The sequence below is a fragment of the Chenopodium album genome, chromosome 7 (assembly GCF_948465745.1).
Source record: "Chenopodium album chromosome 7, dcCheAlbu1.1, whole genome shotgun sequence".
Classification (NCBI taxonomy): domain Eukaryota; kingdom Viridiplantae; phylum Streptophyta; class Magnoliopsida; order Caryophyllales; family Amaranthaceae; genus Chenopodium; species Chenopodium album.
The window spans coordinates 69,396,953-69,418,583 of NC_137840.1; the positions used below are offsets into that span (position 1 = coordinate 69,396,953).

A 21,631-nucleotide genomic window follows, 5' to 3' on the forward strand; every position below is an offset into this window, starting at 1 on the left:
CTGCATAGAGAGTGAATATTATAAGTATAAATTGTGATTCTTTTTCTGAACGCCTTAATATAATAAATTATAGGGTAATTTTATAAAAAAAATCCGTGCATATAATAAATTATAGGGAGTAGTCCGCACAAGCCAAACAATATGTACAGTGTTACATCTACATGTAAATCTAACCCTCGTGTAGTCGTGTAAATTGCAATCACCTTATCTCCAAGACCAGAAAGGCTAAGAGGATCTTAGACATGTTGCCTAGCCTAGAGGTCTTAGACCAAGGTCCAATTCAAAAATATGACACATGAAATTATAAAAGTTTCAATGTACGGCTATGTCATGCATGTGTACGAGAATTAGTGTACAATAAGATATTGCATCATCTCATATCATATACTTCGGTATGTTTTACAATGAATACAATCCATATTATTTCTTATACCAGTAGTAGTAAACACTAAACACCAAAGTTAGTAGCTTGTTTCAAATTATGCAAGAGTTCATTAAAAAATAAAAAAATAAAATAAAATAAAAATTATGCAAATATGACTCACTTTCACCAATGTCTCATCTATTATGTCTTAAAAGCCTAAGTAAGAGGGATTTTTTTTTTTTTTTTTTTAATTTTTTACTTAGACTTTTAAGACATGATAGATGATTGGTTATACAAGTATTTAGTTTCTTTCAAAATAAATAAATAAATAAATAAATAAGTTGTGTATTATTTTATTAAATTTTAGATTAGTACGTGCATATTAAATAATTGTTATATCGTCACAAACAGAGGTTGGTGAACCGGTAGTTCATATTAGTTAGGTGATGCAACTTATCAATTCATTCTTACATGAAGTGTAGGAAATCTTTTTTTTTTTTTTTTTCTTCATTATGAATTGGAAATTAAGGACTCTAAACTTATAAACGAATTGAATAATCGATTCACCTTGCTCTGATAGTCTGATCTGTTAACATGACGTGCAAAACATTCATATCTTGGGTGACAAGAGCATGCCAATGCATGCATGGGTGATTATGTTGAAATTAAAGACATACGGATTACTATATCACAAATCATAACATGTAATGCTTAATTGGTTTATTCAATCTCTCCGATTGTTGACGTTCCAACATATCCACTCTAGTTCTATATATTAATACCTTGTCTTGTGCAATCTAATTAATAACATATACTGTACACGTGACATGCTTGTATAAATGTATAGTCACATAATTTATCTACGTAAGCAAAGCTTGGTGGAGAACTCACCAAGTTCGAGCCCCGTCAGGCCATCAACTACATCTGCTTGGTAGTGAGGGGATTCTCTTATTACTTCCCCCCTCTATTCTCAAGCCTTGGCCTGCGGAGCTGGACTAGCTTCCTGTAAGAGTGCCAGTAGAGGTAAATCAAACTTCTATGGGCTGCAAGACTATAAAACGTGCTAACATAAATGGGTTCAACGTGTATGAGCCCAAAGCCAAAATTCATGGGCTCACTTAGTTGCTTCATGGATCTGCTCCATAACTTTGAAAATTCTAGAAAAAGAACAAATTCTACGGTTTTCCACATAACCCACTGCGTTACTGGAATTTTCTCGTCATTTCCTTAAGATATCATTCTTTAGTAACTAACGAACTTTCAAGACTTCTCTTTATTACACTTTCGTACAACTATAAATACATAACATTCACTAGCAAACTCATTGCAAAATTAATCAATCAAAGCTACCAAAACAAATAACAACACGTCCACAATATTATTTACTACGTTTAATTCGTTACACTAAACACGCTAAATTGTTGATCTAGCAAAAATGCGTGCACTAAAATGTTTAGTGCTATCCCTTGCATTACTCGTTATGTTACACCCATTACAGGGGTCGGCAACCATGTTATCATGGGGTGACCGACCCCCTAGTTTATTATCAGAGCTATGGCCGGAAAGGGTCCCAGACCCTTTCCGGATCTTAGAAGAAATACCCTTCTCGGCCCTAGATAGGGATTTGGATCCCATCATGTCGTCCCCAGCTAGGGTCGATTGGAAGGAGACCCCGGAAGGCCATGTTATAGCCATGGACGTTCCGGGGCTAAATAAGGAGGATATAAAGATAGAAGTGGAGGAAAACCGGGTGTTACGAGTAAGTGGGGAGAGGAAGAGGGAGGATGAGAAGAAAGGCGATCATTGGCATCGTACTGAGAGGTGTTACGGTAAGTTTTGGAGGAAGTTCAGGGTACCGGAAAATGTTGACATGGATAGTGTGAAGGCTAAGCTTGAGAATGGAGTATTGACTATAAATTTGGCGAAGTTGTCACCTGATAAAATTAAGGGGCCAAGAACTGTTAATGTTGAAGGTGGTGACAATGAGACTCCTAAAATTAGCAACCACAAACAAGAGTTGTAATGTGGGAGCACGAATTTTGCTAGTGTTGATCCAATGTTTAAAACTTGTGTAATGGTTTGCATGTTGTATGTGTGCCAAGAATAAAATTATGTACCGATTTCAAATATAGTAAAATAATAATATAGAGCTTTTTTTTAATTATTTGTTTATTGTGAGTGGTGTTAGATTAGAAAATAATATCAGTAATCGAAAAGGCTAAAGAATGCCTCCGGATAAGATAACTAAAAGTAAAAATATTATATTTAAATGAACATTAATTACAATTGATATATATGTGATTTTATCATGCATTTTCAAATTTACAATAATTTAGGAAATATTTTAAATATTTATTTAACGTCTGTTAGCAAGATCTTAATAAAAATTATAAGTTTATTCAAGTGTAATAACATTAAAATACTATGTAACACGCTATAGTACTATTTCAATATAATTTGCACTTGCTAATAAAATTTTTTGATACACTTAGGGCTTGTTCTCATACGTTGAAATTGAGTTCAGTTCAGTTCAGCTCAGCTCAGTTCAGTTCAGTTCAGTTCAGTTCTTAATTTCCTTCTATTATAAAATATTCATTTCAGTTCAGTTTAGTTCAGTTCAGTTCAGTTCAGCTGAGTTCAGTCAATGAGAACATGCCCTTAATATAACCTTAACTAACTAAAATGTATTTCTTCCTTAATCATTTTAAGATATATAAACACAAATAATTCTTTTTTAATATAACTTTATTGTTATAAAATGTGTTGTAATTAAAGTTAACTTCAATCATTAAAATGTGTCATTAAAGTGGTAGTTAAAGTTTAACTTTAATCACTAAAATGTGTCATTGGATTCAACTTATTCTTTTATTCGTTCTATTCCCTATACCAATTTGCTAATAGTGCATGGTTTATCCCTAACCAATCTGTTATAAACATTTGGGTTTGGCGCTTTGCTTAATTCACCTTTCAACGATTAAGTTTGACTGTGGATATGTTTTGATTTACTGAACTGATTAGAGCTAAACTGAACTAAATTGAATTGTTTATGAGAATAAGAAATTAGAAATTGAATTGGACTGAACTTATTGAAGCTAAATTGAACTGAAATAAAATTTAACTAAACTGAAATAAACAACCTCTTTGTCTCTTAGTTGGAAATGCTTGGTAAGTTCGTAATAAGTTTGAGTCAAAAACACAATCTAAAAGTTATATCCAATCTGATTATGTAACTTAAAACGGGGTTAAAAAATAGTCGTATTTGATCCAAATCAGCTGGTAGTAAAATAAAACTGTAAAAAGGTAGGTAGTTGCAAACATAACATAAAAATCAATTATCAGTTTATCACCAATTCACCATTGCTCTCTCTTCTCTTATTCGACGATCTTCAATCTTCATCTGATTATCCAGATAACAACAATAATTTACCCCATTTCCATTTTCTCTCTCCTCTTTCACCAACTCCAAACTTCTAATCCTTTCATTCTCTGGTATTTTCTCTCTCCTCTTCAATATATTTAAGCTTTAAATTTTCATTTTTTTTTTTTTTTCTCACCATTTTTCCATTCGAATTGTTCTTCATTTCTGTGAATTGTAGCTATGAATCCCAATTCTAAAACCCTAAATTGAATTAATATCTTATTTTGTTGTAAAGGGCTTGGAAGAAAATTTTGATTTGATGGCATCGACATTTGTGAACAATAACATCCCCTGTAATGCTGGATCAATCAAGGGTTTCAATAATTCGCAGAGAAATTTGGGTTTTTGTTCAAATTTAGGGTTTAATTTTGCGAAGACCCAAGTTTCTGATTTTGGGAATTTTGCCCGGAAATTCCCTTCGCCATTAGTGGTGAAAGCGAGCGAGAAGAGAGAGAATTTGACTGAGCAGAAGACAGGGTTGAGTATTGAAGAATGTGAAGCTGCTGTTGTTGCTGGGAATGCGCCAGCTGCTCCTCCTGTTCCTCCCACCCCTAAAGCACCTTCTGGCACACCTTCTATCTCTCCCCTTGTGAGCTTTCTTTTTACTTCTTCCGTTCTTTAATTATTGCAATTTTAGGGATGCACGGTTTTTAAGGAGAGATATATAAATAGGGACTCGTGTGATGAGGAGAGAGATAGAGAATCGCGAAATAGATTGACTTTTCAAAAAGGAAACTTTTGCTATTTCTGTTTTTAATTGTCTTGCTGGTGATAATATTACTGTAATTGTGTGTGTGCTGGTTATTGTGACTGAAGGAGCATTGAAGGACTTGTTATTTGATGGGAAATTTGTAGGGTGTTGTTGTAAATAAGCAATTCATAGCAATAGCATTTTGATTAGAAAGATAGGTGATTTATATTGCAAAGTATTTATTTATGTACATTGTGGAAGTATGCAGCAAAAAGGTTGGCTCTACTTCATAACTAAGCCATGGCAATGTGGCGAGCTCATCTAAGCCTTAGCTCATCTAAGCCATAGCAATGCGGCGAGCTCATCTAAGCCTTAGTTGTCTCTAATTAGTTTTGATCACTGTTTTGTCCTGAAAATGATGACTATAGGCCACCATCTTTTGTTTCCTGCTGGAATAGAATATGCTCTAATTGGTTTGGTTTGTACGAGTATTAATTTGATACAATATAGTGATCATTATGGATGAGTAATCATCCTTGTATTGTACTTTAGTTTAGTGATTGTGTCAGTGTGTACTAATTACTTGCTTTAAAATTCTTTATCATATTCAAATAGGTGTTTACTTATATGGTTTATATATTACGTATTTAGTATTGTATTTCTTATTGCAATGAGATGGCTTTGATTAACTCTTCCCTTTGTACACCAGTCGCTAGGTCGGCGACCTCGTCGTAATAGGAGATCACCTGCATTTAGAGCAGCATTTCAAGAGACACAATTATCCCCTGCCAATCTGGTTTACCCATTGTTTATTCATGAGGGTTAGTACATGTGGCTAAATAATTCTTACTTATCTAATATAAATCCTCTTTTAACTTGGATTTTCAAATGGGTATATTATTTGGACTTTCAGGAGAAGAGGATACGCCTATTGGAGCAATGCCTGGATGTTATAGACTTGGATGGAGACATGGCCTTATAGAAGAGGTAACTAATCTTAATTTCCTGAAGATATTTATTTTGTTGACTTGATTAAGGTAGATTATCTTTGAAAACTGCATTCTATTTCATATCTGTAGCACACTGCTGCTGGACATATGCATTGTAACTGCTGTTTTATCATGTCTACGTTGTTAACCCTTGTCTCAACTAACATACGTCATTTTTCTGCTGAAAATATATGAGTTCAAATGTAAATCTTGACCTAAATATGATACACTTCAAGTATTATACATCATAACGATGTAATTCAACTGTTTTACACCATAATGATGCATTCTATGGTTATGTTTTAGACAAATTGGCAGGAGCTTGATTATTTCTTGGGCATCATTGCAGAATGGTCAATGATATGCAATTCGTTGCCTCAATATTGACTATGTAAGGTCAATGGATTGATCTGCAAAACTTTCCATCCAGGAACTAAGATCATGATAATTTAGTGAGACTATTGAAGTGTTGATGACCAACTACTTTTTAATAGAGTTTCATGTAAACTTGATGGTGTGTGAGTCAATCTGAGCTGCTGCTCATTTGTGGGATAAATTTTTTTGAATGAGTCTCTCGTTCTGTTAGCAGCTGCTAGGGATGAGCCTATCTACATTTGAAACTCACACGATATTATCCATAGCAGCTTTCACATTTAGTTATTTCTGTAGCTGTGGGATATGAAGCCATACATTTGGTGTTTTTCTTGAAATTTAAGCCAGAGGTGGTGGTGTGCTAACATAGAAACTGACCGCTATAATTCAGTATTCTAATGATTGTGGTGGTTGGTGGTTTCAGAGACCCTTACCTTTCCAATAGGGCAGGGGGGACTTCATCCACTTTGTTTCTGTAGCTTCTCAAAAGGAGGGCTAGTTTATCTTATACGAACATAATTCTCCCTCTTCCTTACAATGAATCTATACCCAATGTACTCGACCAAGTCTTGTTGACCTTATTGAATCCCCCAAACACAGGAATGACTTATTCTCTACTCTTTTTATATATGCTGGTTCAAAGGCTCCCTCTACACAACCAATTCACCCCAAAAAAAGTGGTCTTAAGCAAGAACATAGGTTTCAAAATGCTTTGTTGACTGTGATTTTCTTATAAATTGTTGAGTTATAGTGATGCATAAGTTGCTTTTTAATGCTATATGGCTTATATAGGCGCCCATAAAATTTGGGAAAAGCCAATTTCAATCGAGGATGAGAACTATCTAAGTTAGAAGAAAATGAATCTTGAAGACCTTCCAAGCTATCCGTTGACTGGTGTGATTAAGGGGATCAACATTGAAAGCTTTTCATAATTATTCCCTTATGTATAGTATGGATATTCTCCTATGAATAGTATAGATATTCCAAACTTGCAGTTTATATTCTCTAGAAATATTAATATAATTTAGATATAGATTTTTGATCTAATTGGTTTATACTTCATCGTCACAAGGGCTTTGAATGTTTGGGCTTGTTGTAATCCTGTGAAATACCTACCAGTTCCGTAATCAAACTAGATCTTTAGACTAGTCTGTTCATAACGTCAGTGCCTTACAACAGTCTTTCACAATATGCTTGCATTGTCCACAGGTAGCAAAAGCCCGTGATGTCGGTGTTAACAGCATTGTGCTCTTTCCAAAAGTCCCAGATGCTTTGAAGGTAATTCACTTGTTTTACATCTCTGTGACTTCCCTTCTGCTTATGTCAATCATCTGCTGCAAACAATGACAAAGTACCATATATATTTATAGTCACCCACAGGCGACGAGGCATACAATGATAACGGTTTAGTGCCCCGGACCATACGAATGCTGAAGGACAAATTTCCTGATCTTGTAAGTGTAGTACAGATACTATATATCAGTTATACATTGAGTTGCCTCCATTATTTTTCTCTGACAACAATATAATTTTGGCAGATAATTTACACGGATGTTGCCTTAGATCCATATTCTTCAGATGGGCATGATGGTATTGTTAGAGAAGATGGTATGTGAGGCTAAGGATGATAATTCTGGATGGTTGTATTTGCTAAATATTAAAATTTGTGTGGCAGTCTATTGTTTGATAAAGTAATTGTATCATATCTAATGCTTTGCAGGTGTAATTATGAATGATGAGACAGTGCACCAATTATGCAAACAAGCTGTTGCCCAGGTTATGCTGATTTTAACTTACATCTGTTGAAAGTTTTAGTATATTAGTTCTCATGAATTTAAGTCTAAGCTGTTAAAATTTTGTCCTAATATGATCTTTAGGACATGCTATAACTTTCTTTTAATAACTGAGTTGCTGAAAATTTCTCCACTATACCAAGGTTTGACTGTTTGAGGAGTTCCATTTTGTGTCTGCCTTCCCATTTTACTAATGAATAAAACTCTAGGTTTGTTCTTATTGTCAGCTTGTGATAAGTGAATGATCACTGAGAATTACATGGATAAGCAGGTATTAAATGTGTTAGGTTTTAATAATTATTATTAATATTCCCTAAAGCTTAAATTGGGTTTGTTATAATCTTTTGACATTTTTCATTATTTTCTGGCATGGCTTCTACTAGGAGAGTTCTTTTATATAATTTTTTTTTTCTATATCTCGCTCGTTCTTTTTAACATTGTGGGATAATCCTATTGTATAGGCCCGTGCAGGAGCAGATGTTGTCAGTCCTAGTGATATGATGGATGGTCGTGTAGGTGCAATTCGTGCAGCACTTGATGGAGAAGGATTTTCTCATGTTTCGATCATGTCCTATACAGCAAAGTAATTTACTTACCTTTTTTTTTTGAAGGAAAGTAATTTACTTACCTGATTGGAAAGTAATTTACTTACCTGATAGAACATAGAAGTATGCTTTTTCTTATCACTTGCAGAAAATTGAATGTATGTTCATAAGCAGATTTTCTTTCTTATCGTTGTCGTCTGCAAAAACAAATGATTTACTCATAATTGGTTTCGGTTGGCTTCCAAGCTCTGAAATTTTTTTTGATAACTATTCTTTTTTACTTAGGTATGCAAGTTCATTCTATGGTCCATTCCGAGAAGCTCTTGACTCTAATCCACGCTTTGGGGACAAGAAAACGTATGTATGCTTTTGGATTTTCTCTTTTGATAAACTTGAGTTTACATTTACATTTTAAAAGTCATGCCTGATTGTTTCTCTTCTGATCTTGTCGGATGGAATTAAAAGATATCAAATGAACCCAGCAAATTATAGAGAGGCTTTAATTGAAACTCAAGAAGATGAGTCAGAAGGAGCTGATATCCTATTGGTTAGTTTCTTAGTAGGCTAGATATCAATGATTTCTGGTGCTTGCTCATTTGCTCAGTGATATCAATGATTTCTTGGTTTTGGCTTATAGGTAAAGCCTGGACTTCCGTACTTGGATATTATCAGGCTTCTTCGGGATAATTCTGCTCTGCCTATTGCAGCATATCAGGTACTTAGGACTTCCTCTGTCCTCTGTCCTTTTTTAACTTGCGCTACAGGGTTTTTTTTATTTATTTATTTATTTTTACGAGGAAGGTTTGGAACAATTACTGCACCAGAATACAGGTGACACTGGCTTTTGTTATCTAGAAAGAGGGAATAGGCATCACCTAAAATAATCTTTTTTGAACTAGTTGGAACTTACCTGAACTTATTTTACTTTTGAACTGAGCTTAGGTAGCCATATGAGCTTATGTTGAAACTTATCTGAAGCAAATCTTGAAACTTACATGTTTGAGACTTTGAGGTTAAGAAAACAAAGCCTTAGCTTAACCTTTTATAATCTAAATCCTGGCAATATCCAAGCACTCTTGGGCTTTTGAATCAAAATTTCAAATTTTCTTCACTTTAATTAATATAATGACAATTGAACTACTCTGCTGGAGCTTGATGTAGTATCCTGCCTTTTCTAGTCAAATTAATTAAATTTTTTTCTCCTTCCTGGTGCTAGGTTTCTGGTGAGTACTCCATGATAAAGGCAGGTGGGGTTCTCAAGATGATTGATGAGGAGAAGGTCATGCTAGAATCGCTTATGTGTCTCCGCCGGGCTGGTGCTGACATCATTCTTACATATTTTGCCTTACAAGCTGCAAGATGTTTATGCGGAGAGAAGAGATGAATCCCTTTGTAGCTCACCATGGACCATATAATTGGAGACGGGCAGTGTAAATTGCAGTTAAGTTAATAGGGGCAACGCAGGGGTATGTTCCCAAGATTTATTCTCTGTTGTTGTTGTATGAGTTTATGTAGCTAGTTTTTATCAGGCTTACAGGGTCCTCAGTAAGCATATTCGGGAAATTAGATAAAAGTTAAGGAGAGTCTCTACACATTACATTACTAACATTGGACTGCAGGGGCTTGCATCAGCCCCTTCCCACTATTTGTAGATGTCTTATGGCAATAATAGTTAAAGGTTCTGGTAGGCATTTTAGCTAAATTTTGCGAACTCTGTTGGCAATGTTTAATGACTCACACTACTACCAGGGCACCACCCTTAACAAAAGGGTTAGCTAAACTTTGTCAATTCTCATACTAGTGAAGTATTTATGCTTGTGACTGTTGTAGGATGGCAAGTTGATTGCGCTAACTCCATGCACCCGGCTCCTGGTTTCAATAGTGATCCCCCTCGACCCCTTAATATCCTACGACTATAGTTGTGTTACTTGTATATAAGTACTTCTTAGTAAAGACTACGGAGTACTATTATTGCATAATTTGCTACCTAAAACATCAAACATGATAATACAGTAGTTATAATATATTTCATGCATTTAAAATAAATACAATGACAAAAATACACTTATAAATGATGGCTACTAAACATAACCCTACATTTCTAAAGGTAAACTTTGTACCAGAATACCTCCAACTAAGAAGAGAAACTTTGGAGACAAAAACAATAATTACCTAAAAAAGGGTTACGTTAAAAAAAGATTGAGATTTAATCTAGCTTCTAAGATCTCAAAATTTACTATAATATTTTGGGGATTAATCTGCATCATTAATTTTCATTCAAGTATCTTTCAGCAATGGAGGCATGTGTTGCAGCACCTATAGGGAGCATATCTTCATCGAGGATGAAACGAGGTGAATGTACCGTGTGTGTTGATCCTACTTCCTCGTTCCTTATACCAATGTAGTAAAATGCAGCAGGGATCTCTTTAGAGAAGAATGAGAAATCCTCTGCTCCCATTATTGGAGGTGCAATTCCAAAGTTCTCCGATCCAAGTAAATCTATGGCCACCTTCTTTACATGTTCGTGCATACGATTGTCATTCACTGTTGGAGGGTAGATTGTATATTCTTTCTCGAAGAAGTCCAATGTCGCTGAGCATCTATACACTTTCACTTGCTCCTTAATCACCTACAAGTAACATACAGAGTAATGTCAATTAAACTGTCAAGAGAATGTTCATTACTATCGCGACAGAAGGTGAAAAAAATGTACCTCTTCTATTCTGCGTAGGAGCTTCTGCATATCAGAGAAAGCGCGGAAAGTCCCAGCAATGACAATGTCTTCAGGCACAAAACTAAATTGGTTTCCACCATCAACCCAAGTTACTGAGACAACCTGAGAATCCAAAGGATTTGCTTCCCGAGAAACAATGCCTTGCAGGCTGATTACTGCAGCTGAAGCAGCCAAGATAGTGTCAGAACGGTGAACCTGATGGCCACCACCGGAACTACGGTTAGCACTGATCACAGCCCTAAAAAAGCCACAACCAGCAAGCAATGGACCGCTTCTCGAGTAAATGGTTCCTGAAGGATAATTATGGGAAACATGAACTCCAAAGATGGCTTCAACATCTTCTATGGCACCTTCTGCTATCATCTGTTTCGCTCCGTTCCCTTTCTCCTCTGCTGGCTGAAATAGGAGGATTACCGTTCCCTGTATGTTAAGGTAACATCAAAATTAGCAATAGATTATCATTAACGTCTAAATGTAAAATTATTTGCATTCTATCAAATTATTATGATCAAAATCAATTGAAATTGGTTCAATAATACAAGTTTAAAACTAAGAGAGTAGTCCAAGAGAGTTGTAAACAAAGTCTTGTATTTGATGAATTGTAAACAACTCAAATCACTGACATCAGTATCTCCCAATCAAGGCTAGAACTTTATAATTTAAAGAATAGTTTAAAATTGGTGGCGGAAATTGAACCGATTCTATTATTTTAAATCAAGCTCCATCAAAGTAAAAAGCATTGTAATATAATCGAGTTAGAACAAATATAATGGAGTAGTATCAAAGCCAATTGAGGCACTTCATCAATCTACATAATCGGCAATTGTATCTCCTGCGACAAAAAACAACTTCAAACAAAAGATCAAAATTTTTTTTCAATACTTAACCTTGAGTTTTGGACACTATTTGTTCATGACTATCATGAGGCCATATATTTAATTGAAAGATTCTCTTATAAGTCGTAATCATTTTTGTACAAATAGCAATCAATTAAGCATCACTGACACTGAAAGACAATAACAAACCATATTTTTTGTAACATATAAATTGTCTGTTTCAATGAATCCAAACAACATATACAAATTATCTTTTAATTAATGATAAAAGTGTGTATAATAAACATACATGTACCTCAATTAAGCTTATATATTTTACCATAAATAATATCTTAGAGAATAATACATGTCAATATGCCATTCATTTGAAGCCCCAAAACATATAGAATATGATTCTTAATCCTTAATCTAGTCATTATGATAAGTTTATTATATTTTCGCCAACAACTTTAGACCAATACCAATGTACATCATCACCTGGCCTAAGAAAACCATAACAATTGCATTAAAGGCAAATGGAATTTTATGTTTGATCCTCAAAGAGATATGTTTGCATAAGTTTAGATTAGTGTTGATAAAATATAACCTTTTTTTTTAACTCTGTAATTTGAAATACATGCATTCTTTTACAAATATAATTATTACAATCAGACGAGAACATGTGACTGATTGGAAAGACAATAATATTATACTTACTATATTTGAAGGGAATTAGATAAGAGACGTATCGACATAAAATTAGAAGTTGTGTCATATCCACAAGAAGTAGTCATTTTCAACAGCCGTGAGAAACCAGAAATGAACCACAAATAGGAATGAAGTAGTAATGCATGTATATGTGGAACAAGATAAGAGCAAAATTCAATGTCCATGATATAGATTAAAACAGAAATACATAGCAAATAATAATTGATTTCCTTTAGTATGAAACCAACATAATCAATTTATATTCAAGGTTGTCCATATATGATTGTGAGTGTTGCATTCATATTAGTTGGAATTTTTGGAATGTTGTTGATTTTATTATAAGGTGCAAGTTGAATCACAACGATCAATAGGACCACTTTTGAAGGTCATTTTTTTCTTTGGTTGGAAAACGTCATCACTTCAACACTAGGTTTGCATCACTTTGTATTATGAATATCATAATTTGAAAGATTTCATATAGGTTAGAACTCGTGACACACGGAATTATCTCAGATCGTTATCACCCCAATTAAAACTGTGATATATTTTTTTGTTGGATATAATGTGATTTGAAAGTAACATTTTATGTCGTAATATATATTTACATGGCATATAGCAGAACCACGTTAGTGTGGGTAAAAGAATAAAAACATTTAGAAGTTAAGACAAAAAGGAGAGGAAAAAAAAGGATGATGTTATTGGCTACCAACTAGTTATGTATCACTCTCCTAAACATTGAATGTTAAACTTTTGTTAACATCAACCAAATCACTCTAATGAGATCTATGTTTTCCCAATTATTTCTCTATTGATGGCTTTTAATGAGCTCAAAAGCCAAACAAATAAATACTTGGTATATTCATTGCACATGCTTAAAGATTTGGAACTTAAAATGAGCAATGAATGAAAGAAGAATTTCTAGCCCCAGCCCATTTTCATGCATTACAGCATATAATCAAAGTGACATTGATATAGACTAGACAAGTATGTATAATTAGGCTGAACTTGGTAAGGACTCCGAGAATGAATTTATATGTACGTATTACTCTTTCGGACCACCATAAATGTCACGTTCGATCATAGCCAAAGACATGACACGTACAATCTTGCAGAATGAATGCAATCTTCCTAAAATATGATGTGACAACTTTTTTCGGTCATTATAGAATAATGAATGCAATGTAACTAAATTAACCCATAAACGACTAGAGTACATACTACCTTGAGAAGATGTTCACGAGATTTAAGTATTTTGGCCGCGCCAAGGACCATGGCAACATGAGCATCATGGCCACAAGCGTGCATTATGCCATCGTTTTTGCTCTTGTACTCCCATTCTACAGCTTCCTGCAGTCATATAATGTAGTGAGATGTCTACAACAAAATTATTAGTGCTAGGACTTATTCCAAGGTTTGTGACCACATTATCAAATTGATAATTAATAACAATTTGAATGTTAAACTTTAGTAAAAAAGCATTGATTATATATCAGTAATATCACTTTATCACATCAAACTATTGCTTTGAGGAATCCTTTAACCTACCAAAATGGTCACACTCACAAAATTATGACACATGACACATCCAATCCTCAAATAATTCACTTATTCTCATTTGTCTTTAAATTTTAAATTTTATATCGGATCCTAGCCTATTGAAATTGTATTTAAATTTACATGACTTCAAATTTGTCTTTGATAACGGTAAAAATAATGTACATATACCTCACAAATAAATAAAAGCTAATTTTAGATATATAAAACCAAGGATTTTGATAACAGAATAATAAATGTATTACATATTCCTAATTTTACACAATCATCAATTCATCATATATACATACTCTCCGCATATGCTCATAACATGCACTAGCTACTTTTTTCATTAATTGTTGTCACATTTTCTAAAATTTACTACCATACGAATCACAAAATTCAAAAATCAAAATAGACAAAAATGAGTTGTAAAGATCAATACCTTTTTTTAAATAAAGAATTCTAACATCTCAATATTTTGGATAGCAAAGTCCGATCGCTTAATTGTTTGATTCATAAAAGGAGACAAAACATCATGGTCATGCCCATGTGATCTAAATATAAACTAGTGGTTTCCTATTCGGGACTTCTTCCACTGCCTATAGAATTTTACTTTTTAGTACTTTCTACTTTTTAGGTTTGTAAATTTGTCCCTACATTTTCTATATATAAATACTACATTCTAAATTTATCTTCTATGTTTTATAGCAACATTTAGCTTAAATATGCAACTTGAAATATTATTAATATCTTTGATTTTATATTAAAAAAAAATGTATATTATGTTACATACATTAATGTTAGCCGAAAGACGGCTAAATTGGTAATATTGATTAATAAAATATGGTCAAAGTTACATTCCAAAAAGACATTATGCACACAAAATATGCTTATGAGTCTACTTGTTGCACACCAACATAATATTAATCTAACATCTCTATAGAGGACTAATGGACTATTATGCTAGTAAATTCATATTGTGTTTGATACACCACATTATCACTGATATGAACTTATCTAAACTTATAAGTATAACATCTTATTAAAATTTACTTTACTTGTAATTTAATTTCAACATCTAACTTACTATGATTGTAGCGAGCTTTGATGATGCACATTAAATATGTATCCTAGTTTGTACTACTTAGTAGAGAATGACAAAGCATGTGTCGATCAATGTCATTAGTCCATCAATGTCATTAATATATGAGTTACTATATGCTAAGGGTGTGTTCTATATTCACCTGATTTTTACTTATCTCAACTCATTAGATCTTATTAAATTAAAACTTACTTCCTCTGTTCTTTTTTACTTGATCTGTTTCTTTTATCACGCTTGCCAATACAAAACTTTAACGACCAATAACTTAAATTCTCCATAAGTAAAAATAATAAAAGTTATATATTATGGTAGTACTTATTGAGACGAATCCAAAAAGATCATACATGAATATATTTTTCCTTACATATTATTCACAAAAGACGGTCAAAGGAGGGGTGGTGAATAGTGTAAAAGTCAAAGCGGGTCAAGTAATAAAGAACGGAGAAATTAAAGTATTTAATTGTAATTTGGATTTGGATAACTCTTATCAGAACTTATCTGAAATTATTAGAACTTAACTACACTGATCTGAACTTATTACACCTGAAATAAATGAAAATAAGGTGAACAGAACAGGCCCTTGCCGCTTTAAGTTTGTGTGGTATATGCATTATTATTTTTTAAGATAGTATGTATCATTTTTCTCTTAATTAATTACACAAATAAGTTTTTGTTTTTTCTAATGTATAAAATGATCACAAACTGATACTAGCTGTACGAGTTTTGAGTTAATGAACATTCGATTATCTTGTTTTTTTTAGGCAAAAGCTAACGAACGTCCCGGGGCGTTGGATAAGCTAACTAAAAGTAGATTGATTAAATTAAAATGAACATTAATTACACCGATTGTCGCGTGATTTGTCATGCTTTCCCAAATTAATACCATTTTAAGCAATTTTTTAAATACTTATCCAACGCCCTGGGGACGTTTGTTAGCAAGATCCTAGCGTTTGTTAGCAAGATCCTTTTAAAAAAAAAAATTTGTTTGACGAGAACTTCTTGATTATTACTTATCTTAACACATAATCTAATTTAAGTTGTAAAATTAAACTTTAATTGGTAATTATATAAAGGAAATTTTGATTTTTATCACCAACAACTTGATATTGGCTTTTACCACCACAAAAAAAAAATATCTAAAATTTGGTTTTCACCACCAGCTATCAGGAAAACCGTTAAATGTAACAGTTTAATTTTATTTTTCGATTGTCGTGCCACAAACTCTAGAGGTTTTGAGAGTTATTTTGGTTCTAAAGGAACCGATTTGAGGTCAAAATTGACAAAAAAAATTATCGAAAGTGCCTCATTTTGCTTAATTAAAAATACCTCAATTTGCATAAAACACGCAAAACGGGGAGTTTTCAAAAACTTTTTGTCAAATTTGACCTCATATTGGGCCTAAATAATGACCCTCAAAATCTCAAGAGATCATGTTTTTAACACGGAAATAAAATAATTAAAAAAAGGCAGGTGATGGAAAACAATATTTGGTTTTTTGTGGTGGTAAAATAAAATACAATAAAAAATAGTTGGTAAAAGCCAATATCGGTTTAATTTTTGGTGGTCCGGTAAAATCAGAATTTCCTTATATGAACTCTGATTTGGAATTATTTCTTATCAGCTAATTAATTCCATTCGAGCTTATATTCTTCAAAATAAGTGAAAATAAGGTGAATAAAATAAGACCTTAATCAATAAGTCTAATTAAGTTTTTTTTTTTTTTTTTTTTTTTTTTTTTTTTTTTTTTTTGTTAGTTTGACACTATCTAGTTTGTATACTCTGCCATTATTTAACTTGGTGAAATTAAAGTTTGAAACTTCAATTCAATCATAATTAGTAAATTCTATGTTATAACTTATAACTAGAAATACTAAGTACATGATTTTGAAACCGTCAAAAAAATATATATATGATAAAAAGAAAGTACATAGTTTTGAATTTTGTTTGATTCGATTTAATATAAATTTCATATACACTCACTGTACTGTTCATCTCTCTTATGCAAAGTTCAATTTATTTTATGATCAAAGATAATATTGCATAATGCAATTAATATATATCCTATAGGAAGATTTTCTAAGAATGGAGGGGGTGAAAGTTTTTTATTCATAACTATATATATACTCAAATAAATAAATAAATAACCAAATTCACTAAACCAATTGTAATTCTACTTTTACAAAGTGTACTAGTGTAGTACTCGTAACACTTTAACATTTTCTAAGCAAAAAGCAACTTAAAATGATAATTTTACCGTCAAATAGATCACAAACATTGAAGATGCTATTAGTACACCCAACTTAATCATTAGATAATAAGTCAACAACAACGCTAATATTTTATAATTTATAAACAGAAAACTTGTTTCATTAAACATCTATGCCTCTATGGTCGTCCCACTTTATATTATTCTTTGATTTGAATTTAATGAAACATATTACAGATCACTGATTTTTATATAAACTAATATTTCATGGACCCCTAAGTTTTAAAGTTAGATTCTGTTAGTTACTAGAAGTGTATGTAAGGTTCTTTTAATTAAGACCTTAATCCAAAACAAGAATGAGGTATGCTCATAAAATAGTATCATCTCCCTTTTCTTTTTCATTAATTATTAATCCTCGATTAAAACGATAATTAAATTATTACTCTGTACTTGGTTAGAAAGATTTAATATAACCGTCATATTATTTTACGTTGTCACATATTTTGATTATTTGTATAGGAATTAACAATATCGATTGAGTTTAGGGTCTATTCTCATTTACTAAGCTGAACTGAACTGAACAGAACTGAATATTTTATGAGCGAAGAAAATTAAAAATTAAACTAAACTAAATTAAACTAAACTGAAAATAAACTGAAAAGAATAGACCCTGCATTATGACCGTTCATATAAGAAATCGAATTTCCAAAATTGAACTTAAATCCTGTTTGGTTTTGAGGTTTAATGGGGTCACCCTAATGCAACTTTTTCTGGTAAATTTTCTGTCTTTTTACTTAATTTTTAATTGCATGGGACCCAAAGAATAGTAAATCAGAGCCACTGCTACAATTTGCTCGTGTCATAATATCTGGGAGAAAAGGGGCAAAATTTTATGGACAAAGGTTAGCCATTTAATTTGTTTATGGCCATTATAGGCTCAAAATCAATAGCTAATGATTTAATTCTATAATGATGTTTACATATATAATAAAACTCCTTAGAAACTAAGGAATGGAGCACAATTTTTCTTAATCTAATTAAGAAACTAAATTACATTTTTTAAACATAGATCTGAGGAAAGAAGGTATGAGTTCTAAGGAAATAATTGCATGTGAAAGAGAAGCAATATTTCTCATGCTAAAATAAATTTTACAAAATAAATGAGTATAACTTTATGCATGTTGTGTGACACACTACCATAGTAAATCCCTACGAGGTTTATGTACATAATAAAATACACCTATAATCCATACCGGTAAACATAGAAGTACACATTTGTAGTACCGTACCCTCGTATGTTGAAAAAAATATAAATTAAGATAACGACAAGTTAGGACCATATTAAGTATCTATCATGTCACTTTCTATTTTTAGGAAAGTAACAACTAGTGAGGACCCCATTAAAACATTTATGACGTCATTAACCATTATCCTGTCTTAAAATAATTCACGATGTCACGATATAATTGGTCAGGGTTACAGATAACATTACGATAAAATCAACAAGTAATTAGTTGCGAACTAAGAATTAATTAAGGAGGGTGAAAATAAAAGTAATTAACCAACTAACCTGTATTGGTAAAGCATCCATATCAGCACGAAGCGCCACAAAGGGGGGTCCACCAGTGCCAAGCCAAGCACGAATACCGGTCTTAGCCAAAGGAAACTTGTAAGAGATCTTAAGTTCATCTAATTCAGCTCTAATAAAAGCACTTGTATTATGTTCTTCAAAGGCTAATTCAGGATTTTGATGGATTATTCTCCTAACATGTTTTATCCACCCCACCGTTTCCGGCTTCATCGCCGCCTTAAGGATGTCCGAAGGCGGTGGAGCTTCCGCCTCGAGGTGGCTCCTCGAGGCGGCCGAGCTTTTGTTTTTGATATTGTTTACATGGTTTTTGTTGGTAGTAGTGGTGGAGGTTATGCTACTTGGGAAGTATGTGTTCGATGATGATGATGATGATGATCGGATGAATTCGACGGCGGTGATGTTGTCACAAGATGTGAATGTTAGTATGATTACTATGAGTATGATTAGAAGAGAGAAAGAGTTGGGTGAAGTTTGCTTCATGGTAAGGAAACAAATAAGAGAGAAAAAAAAAATGGTAAGAGTAAGAAAATAAGAGGCAAAGTAGTTAGATTATATAGAAGACTTAAGTTAGCAGTTGTGTTAAGAGGGGAGAAAATTATAAAAGCAAAAAGAGGTTTTAGTCTTTTAGATCACGTGGGTTTAGACTGTTGGAGGGATAGAAACCTTTTTTTTAAGTACTACTCGGTAGTACAATTTTCTGTATTAGGTCTGGTTCACTTCACCTTAAATATAATATTGAGTAAAAACAATTTAAATTTTGTAAAGATAAGTTCGATTAAGTAATAATTAGTAGTTTTAAAGAAATTTAATAGAGAATGTATAAAAATAATTTCATTTCAACAACAACAATATGAAGTTATGAATTATGTGCGCTTAGTCACTCACAATCTAGGAATGAGGTAAAATCATTTTTATGTGTTTCACTTTGAATAAGGACTAGCTAGGTTTAAAATAGGCTTGGCAAAAAAGCAATCAATTGGAGAAGTAAATCAAGGATCAAATTTAATTACGGAATAAAAAATTAATGGTCAATTAAAGCATTTTTTGATTTGTAATGGCTAAGTGATCTTACTAATAATGGCAAGCCTGATACTCTATAATGAACGAAAATTTGACAGGTTATAAAAAAGATTCCAAACCACACTCAATCAAACTAGCGAGTACGTGTCTGATCCATTAAACCCTCTTAACTCCTTTCTAAACCTTAGGTAAAGAAATACTCCTATTTGAGCGACGCACAACATTGATATTATAGCCTATAATTTATCCAAACAATAGCTTAGGTTTCACTCACCCTTTTTTCTCTCCTTTTATGTTAGTTTTCTTTTAGTTTTTTAGTTGAACTTGTAACAAATTAGTCATATATCTCACTTTCAAAATGTCTACTTTATTAATCTAGACCGAGCTATTTTATTAGAGGTTCTGAATCAATAGGACAATACAACTTACTTGCAAAAAAAAAATACTCATTCTATTCACTTTATATTTACTTATTTCAAAAAAAAATCGAGAAGATTTTTATGAGATAGATATATTAATTCATGCAAAAATAAATTCTAGAAAAAAAAAAGGCATTATGATTTCTAATTAGTTTAATTATGTAAATGAAGATTGTGTGTATTGAAAATCATAAATATTACATAAAAAGTTCAAATTAAGTAGAAAGTCACTAGCTAATTGCGTGTATCTACTAGAAAATGGAGCTACCATATATCCACATCTTATGTTCAAATAAACGATCATCTAGCAATTCAGATTATATAACATGACAAAATCCCTTTTAATTTGATTTTCAATTTATATTTTTCAAATTATACTTATACAAAGTATACATAGTACATACTTATTATTTTGAATGGAATAGTCTACAAGTGAAAATACAAGACTCTTATAAATATTCCATCTTTGCTTAAGTTATATGAACACATCTACAATTTTAGTGTAAATATTAAAGGATTAACTCAATCAAAAATTTAAAAATTAAAGTCGGTAATTTTTTTTATACGTAGTATATACAGATATATTTGTATTTTTTTTTTTTTTTTTTTCTGGGAAGGTGGTAAGTTAATTAGGCTCGTGCTAGTGTAGATTGTGGGGAGTGATCAAGTGATAGTGGATTGGTGATGAGTGGGTCCTGTTTGAATTTTGGCTATCGTAATTATTGCTTGGTTCTCCACTATGTTGCTTAGTAATGGATTTATGATTATTTTTGTTGTCCATATATATTATATTGTGGGATTATATGTATATAATAAATCTAAATTCTTACACAATCAACCTTTTTTAAGGGTGATGATATATGTAACTCTTAAAAGATAAAACTACATATAAAAATTTAATATAAATTTTAAATTATTAATCGTATTATTTTTTTTCTTTTCTAAAATATTTAATTTAGGAATTTTTAATTGCAAATTAATACATAACATTTTGTTAGCCAATTTCCAGTAAATATTAAATACAAAAGTTTTATTTTTTCTATACTCAAACTTATTTTTTTTGTTTGAATAATTATAACTTTTGAAATCAATAAATGCTTTTTGTTCCTCAAAAAAAAAAATGCTATTTGTTGATAATTTTGATTTTATATTATTAATTAGATTTTCCAATAGCACGTACAATTATAATAATATATAATCTACGGATCGGAGTAATTAATATACTACTCCATGTTTTCCTACAAACTAATCTATGCTCCAGAATAGTATATTAAAAGTCGGTTATAGAAAATTTAAGTGACACGTCCTCATGTAGCGCTCTCCTTTGA

The 21,631-nt window shown here is 32.2% G+C and overlaps 3 protein-coding genes across 4 annotated transcripts; 2 read left to right on the forward strand and 1 right to left on the reverse strand.

Annotated features, from left to right (window-relative positions):
- The first annotated feature begins 1,680 nt into the window (after positions 1–1,680).
- LOC145638247 (22.0 kDa class IV heat shock protein-like) lies at positions 1,681–2,523 on the forward strand. Its single transcript, XM_081689212.1, has one exon. It carries the CDS (start codon positions 1,800–1,802, stop codon positions 2,385–2,387), a length of 588 nt encoding a protein of 195 aa, XP_081545338.1. The 5' UTR covers positions 1,681–1,799; the 3' UTR covers positions 2,388–2,523.
- Positions 2,524–3,697: 1,174 nt separating this feature from the next.
- On the forward strand, positions 3,698–9,874 carry LOC145639320 (delta-aminolevulinic acid dehydratase, chloroplastic-like). 2 transcript variants are annotated; one of them, XM_081690534.1, is made up of 13 exons: positions 3,698–3,853; positions 4,018–4,371; positions 5,183–5,294; positions 5,387–5,460; positions 7,044–7,112; positions 7,205–7,288; positions 7,373–7,442; positions 7,555–7,610; positions 8,089–8,210; positions 8,458–8,529; positions 8,638–8,719; positions 8,810–8,887; positions 9,389–9,874. In XM_081690534.1, the coding sequence occupies exons 2-13, from the start codon at positions 4,042–4,044 to the stop codon at positions 9,554–9,556; spliced, it is 1,317 nt and encodes a 438-aa protein (XP_081546660.1). In that variant the 5' UTR covers positions 3,698–3,853; positions 4,018–4,041; the 3' UTR covers positions 9,557–9,874. The 2 variants fall into 2 exon arrangements, with proteins under 2 accessions (XP_081546660.1, XP_081546661.1); XM_081690535.1 differs by lacking the exon at positions 3,698–3,853 and having other exon boundaries at positions 3,932–4,371.
- Positions 9,875–9,937: 63 nt separating this feature from the next.
- On the reverse strand, positions 9,938–19,478 carry LOC145639319 (IAA-amino acid hydrolase ILR1-like 6). Its single transcript, XM_081690533.1, has 4 exons — positions 18,844–19,478; positions 13,651–13,776; positions 10,886–11,326; positions 9,938–10,801 (listed from the first exon to the last, which is right to left on the reverse strand). The coding sequence occupies exons 1-4, from the start codon at positions 19,342–19,344 to the stop codon at positions 10,439–10,441; spliced, it is 1,431 nt and encodes a 476-aa protein (XP_081546659.1). The 5' UTR covers positions 19,345–19,478; the 3' UTR covers positions 9,938–10,438.
- Positions 19,479–21,631: the final 2,153 nt, after the last annotated feature.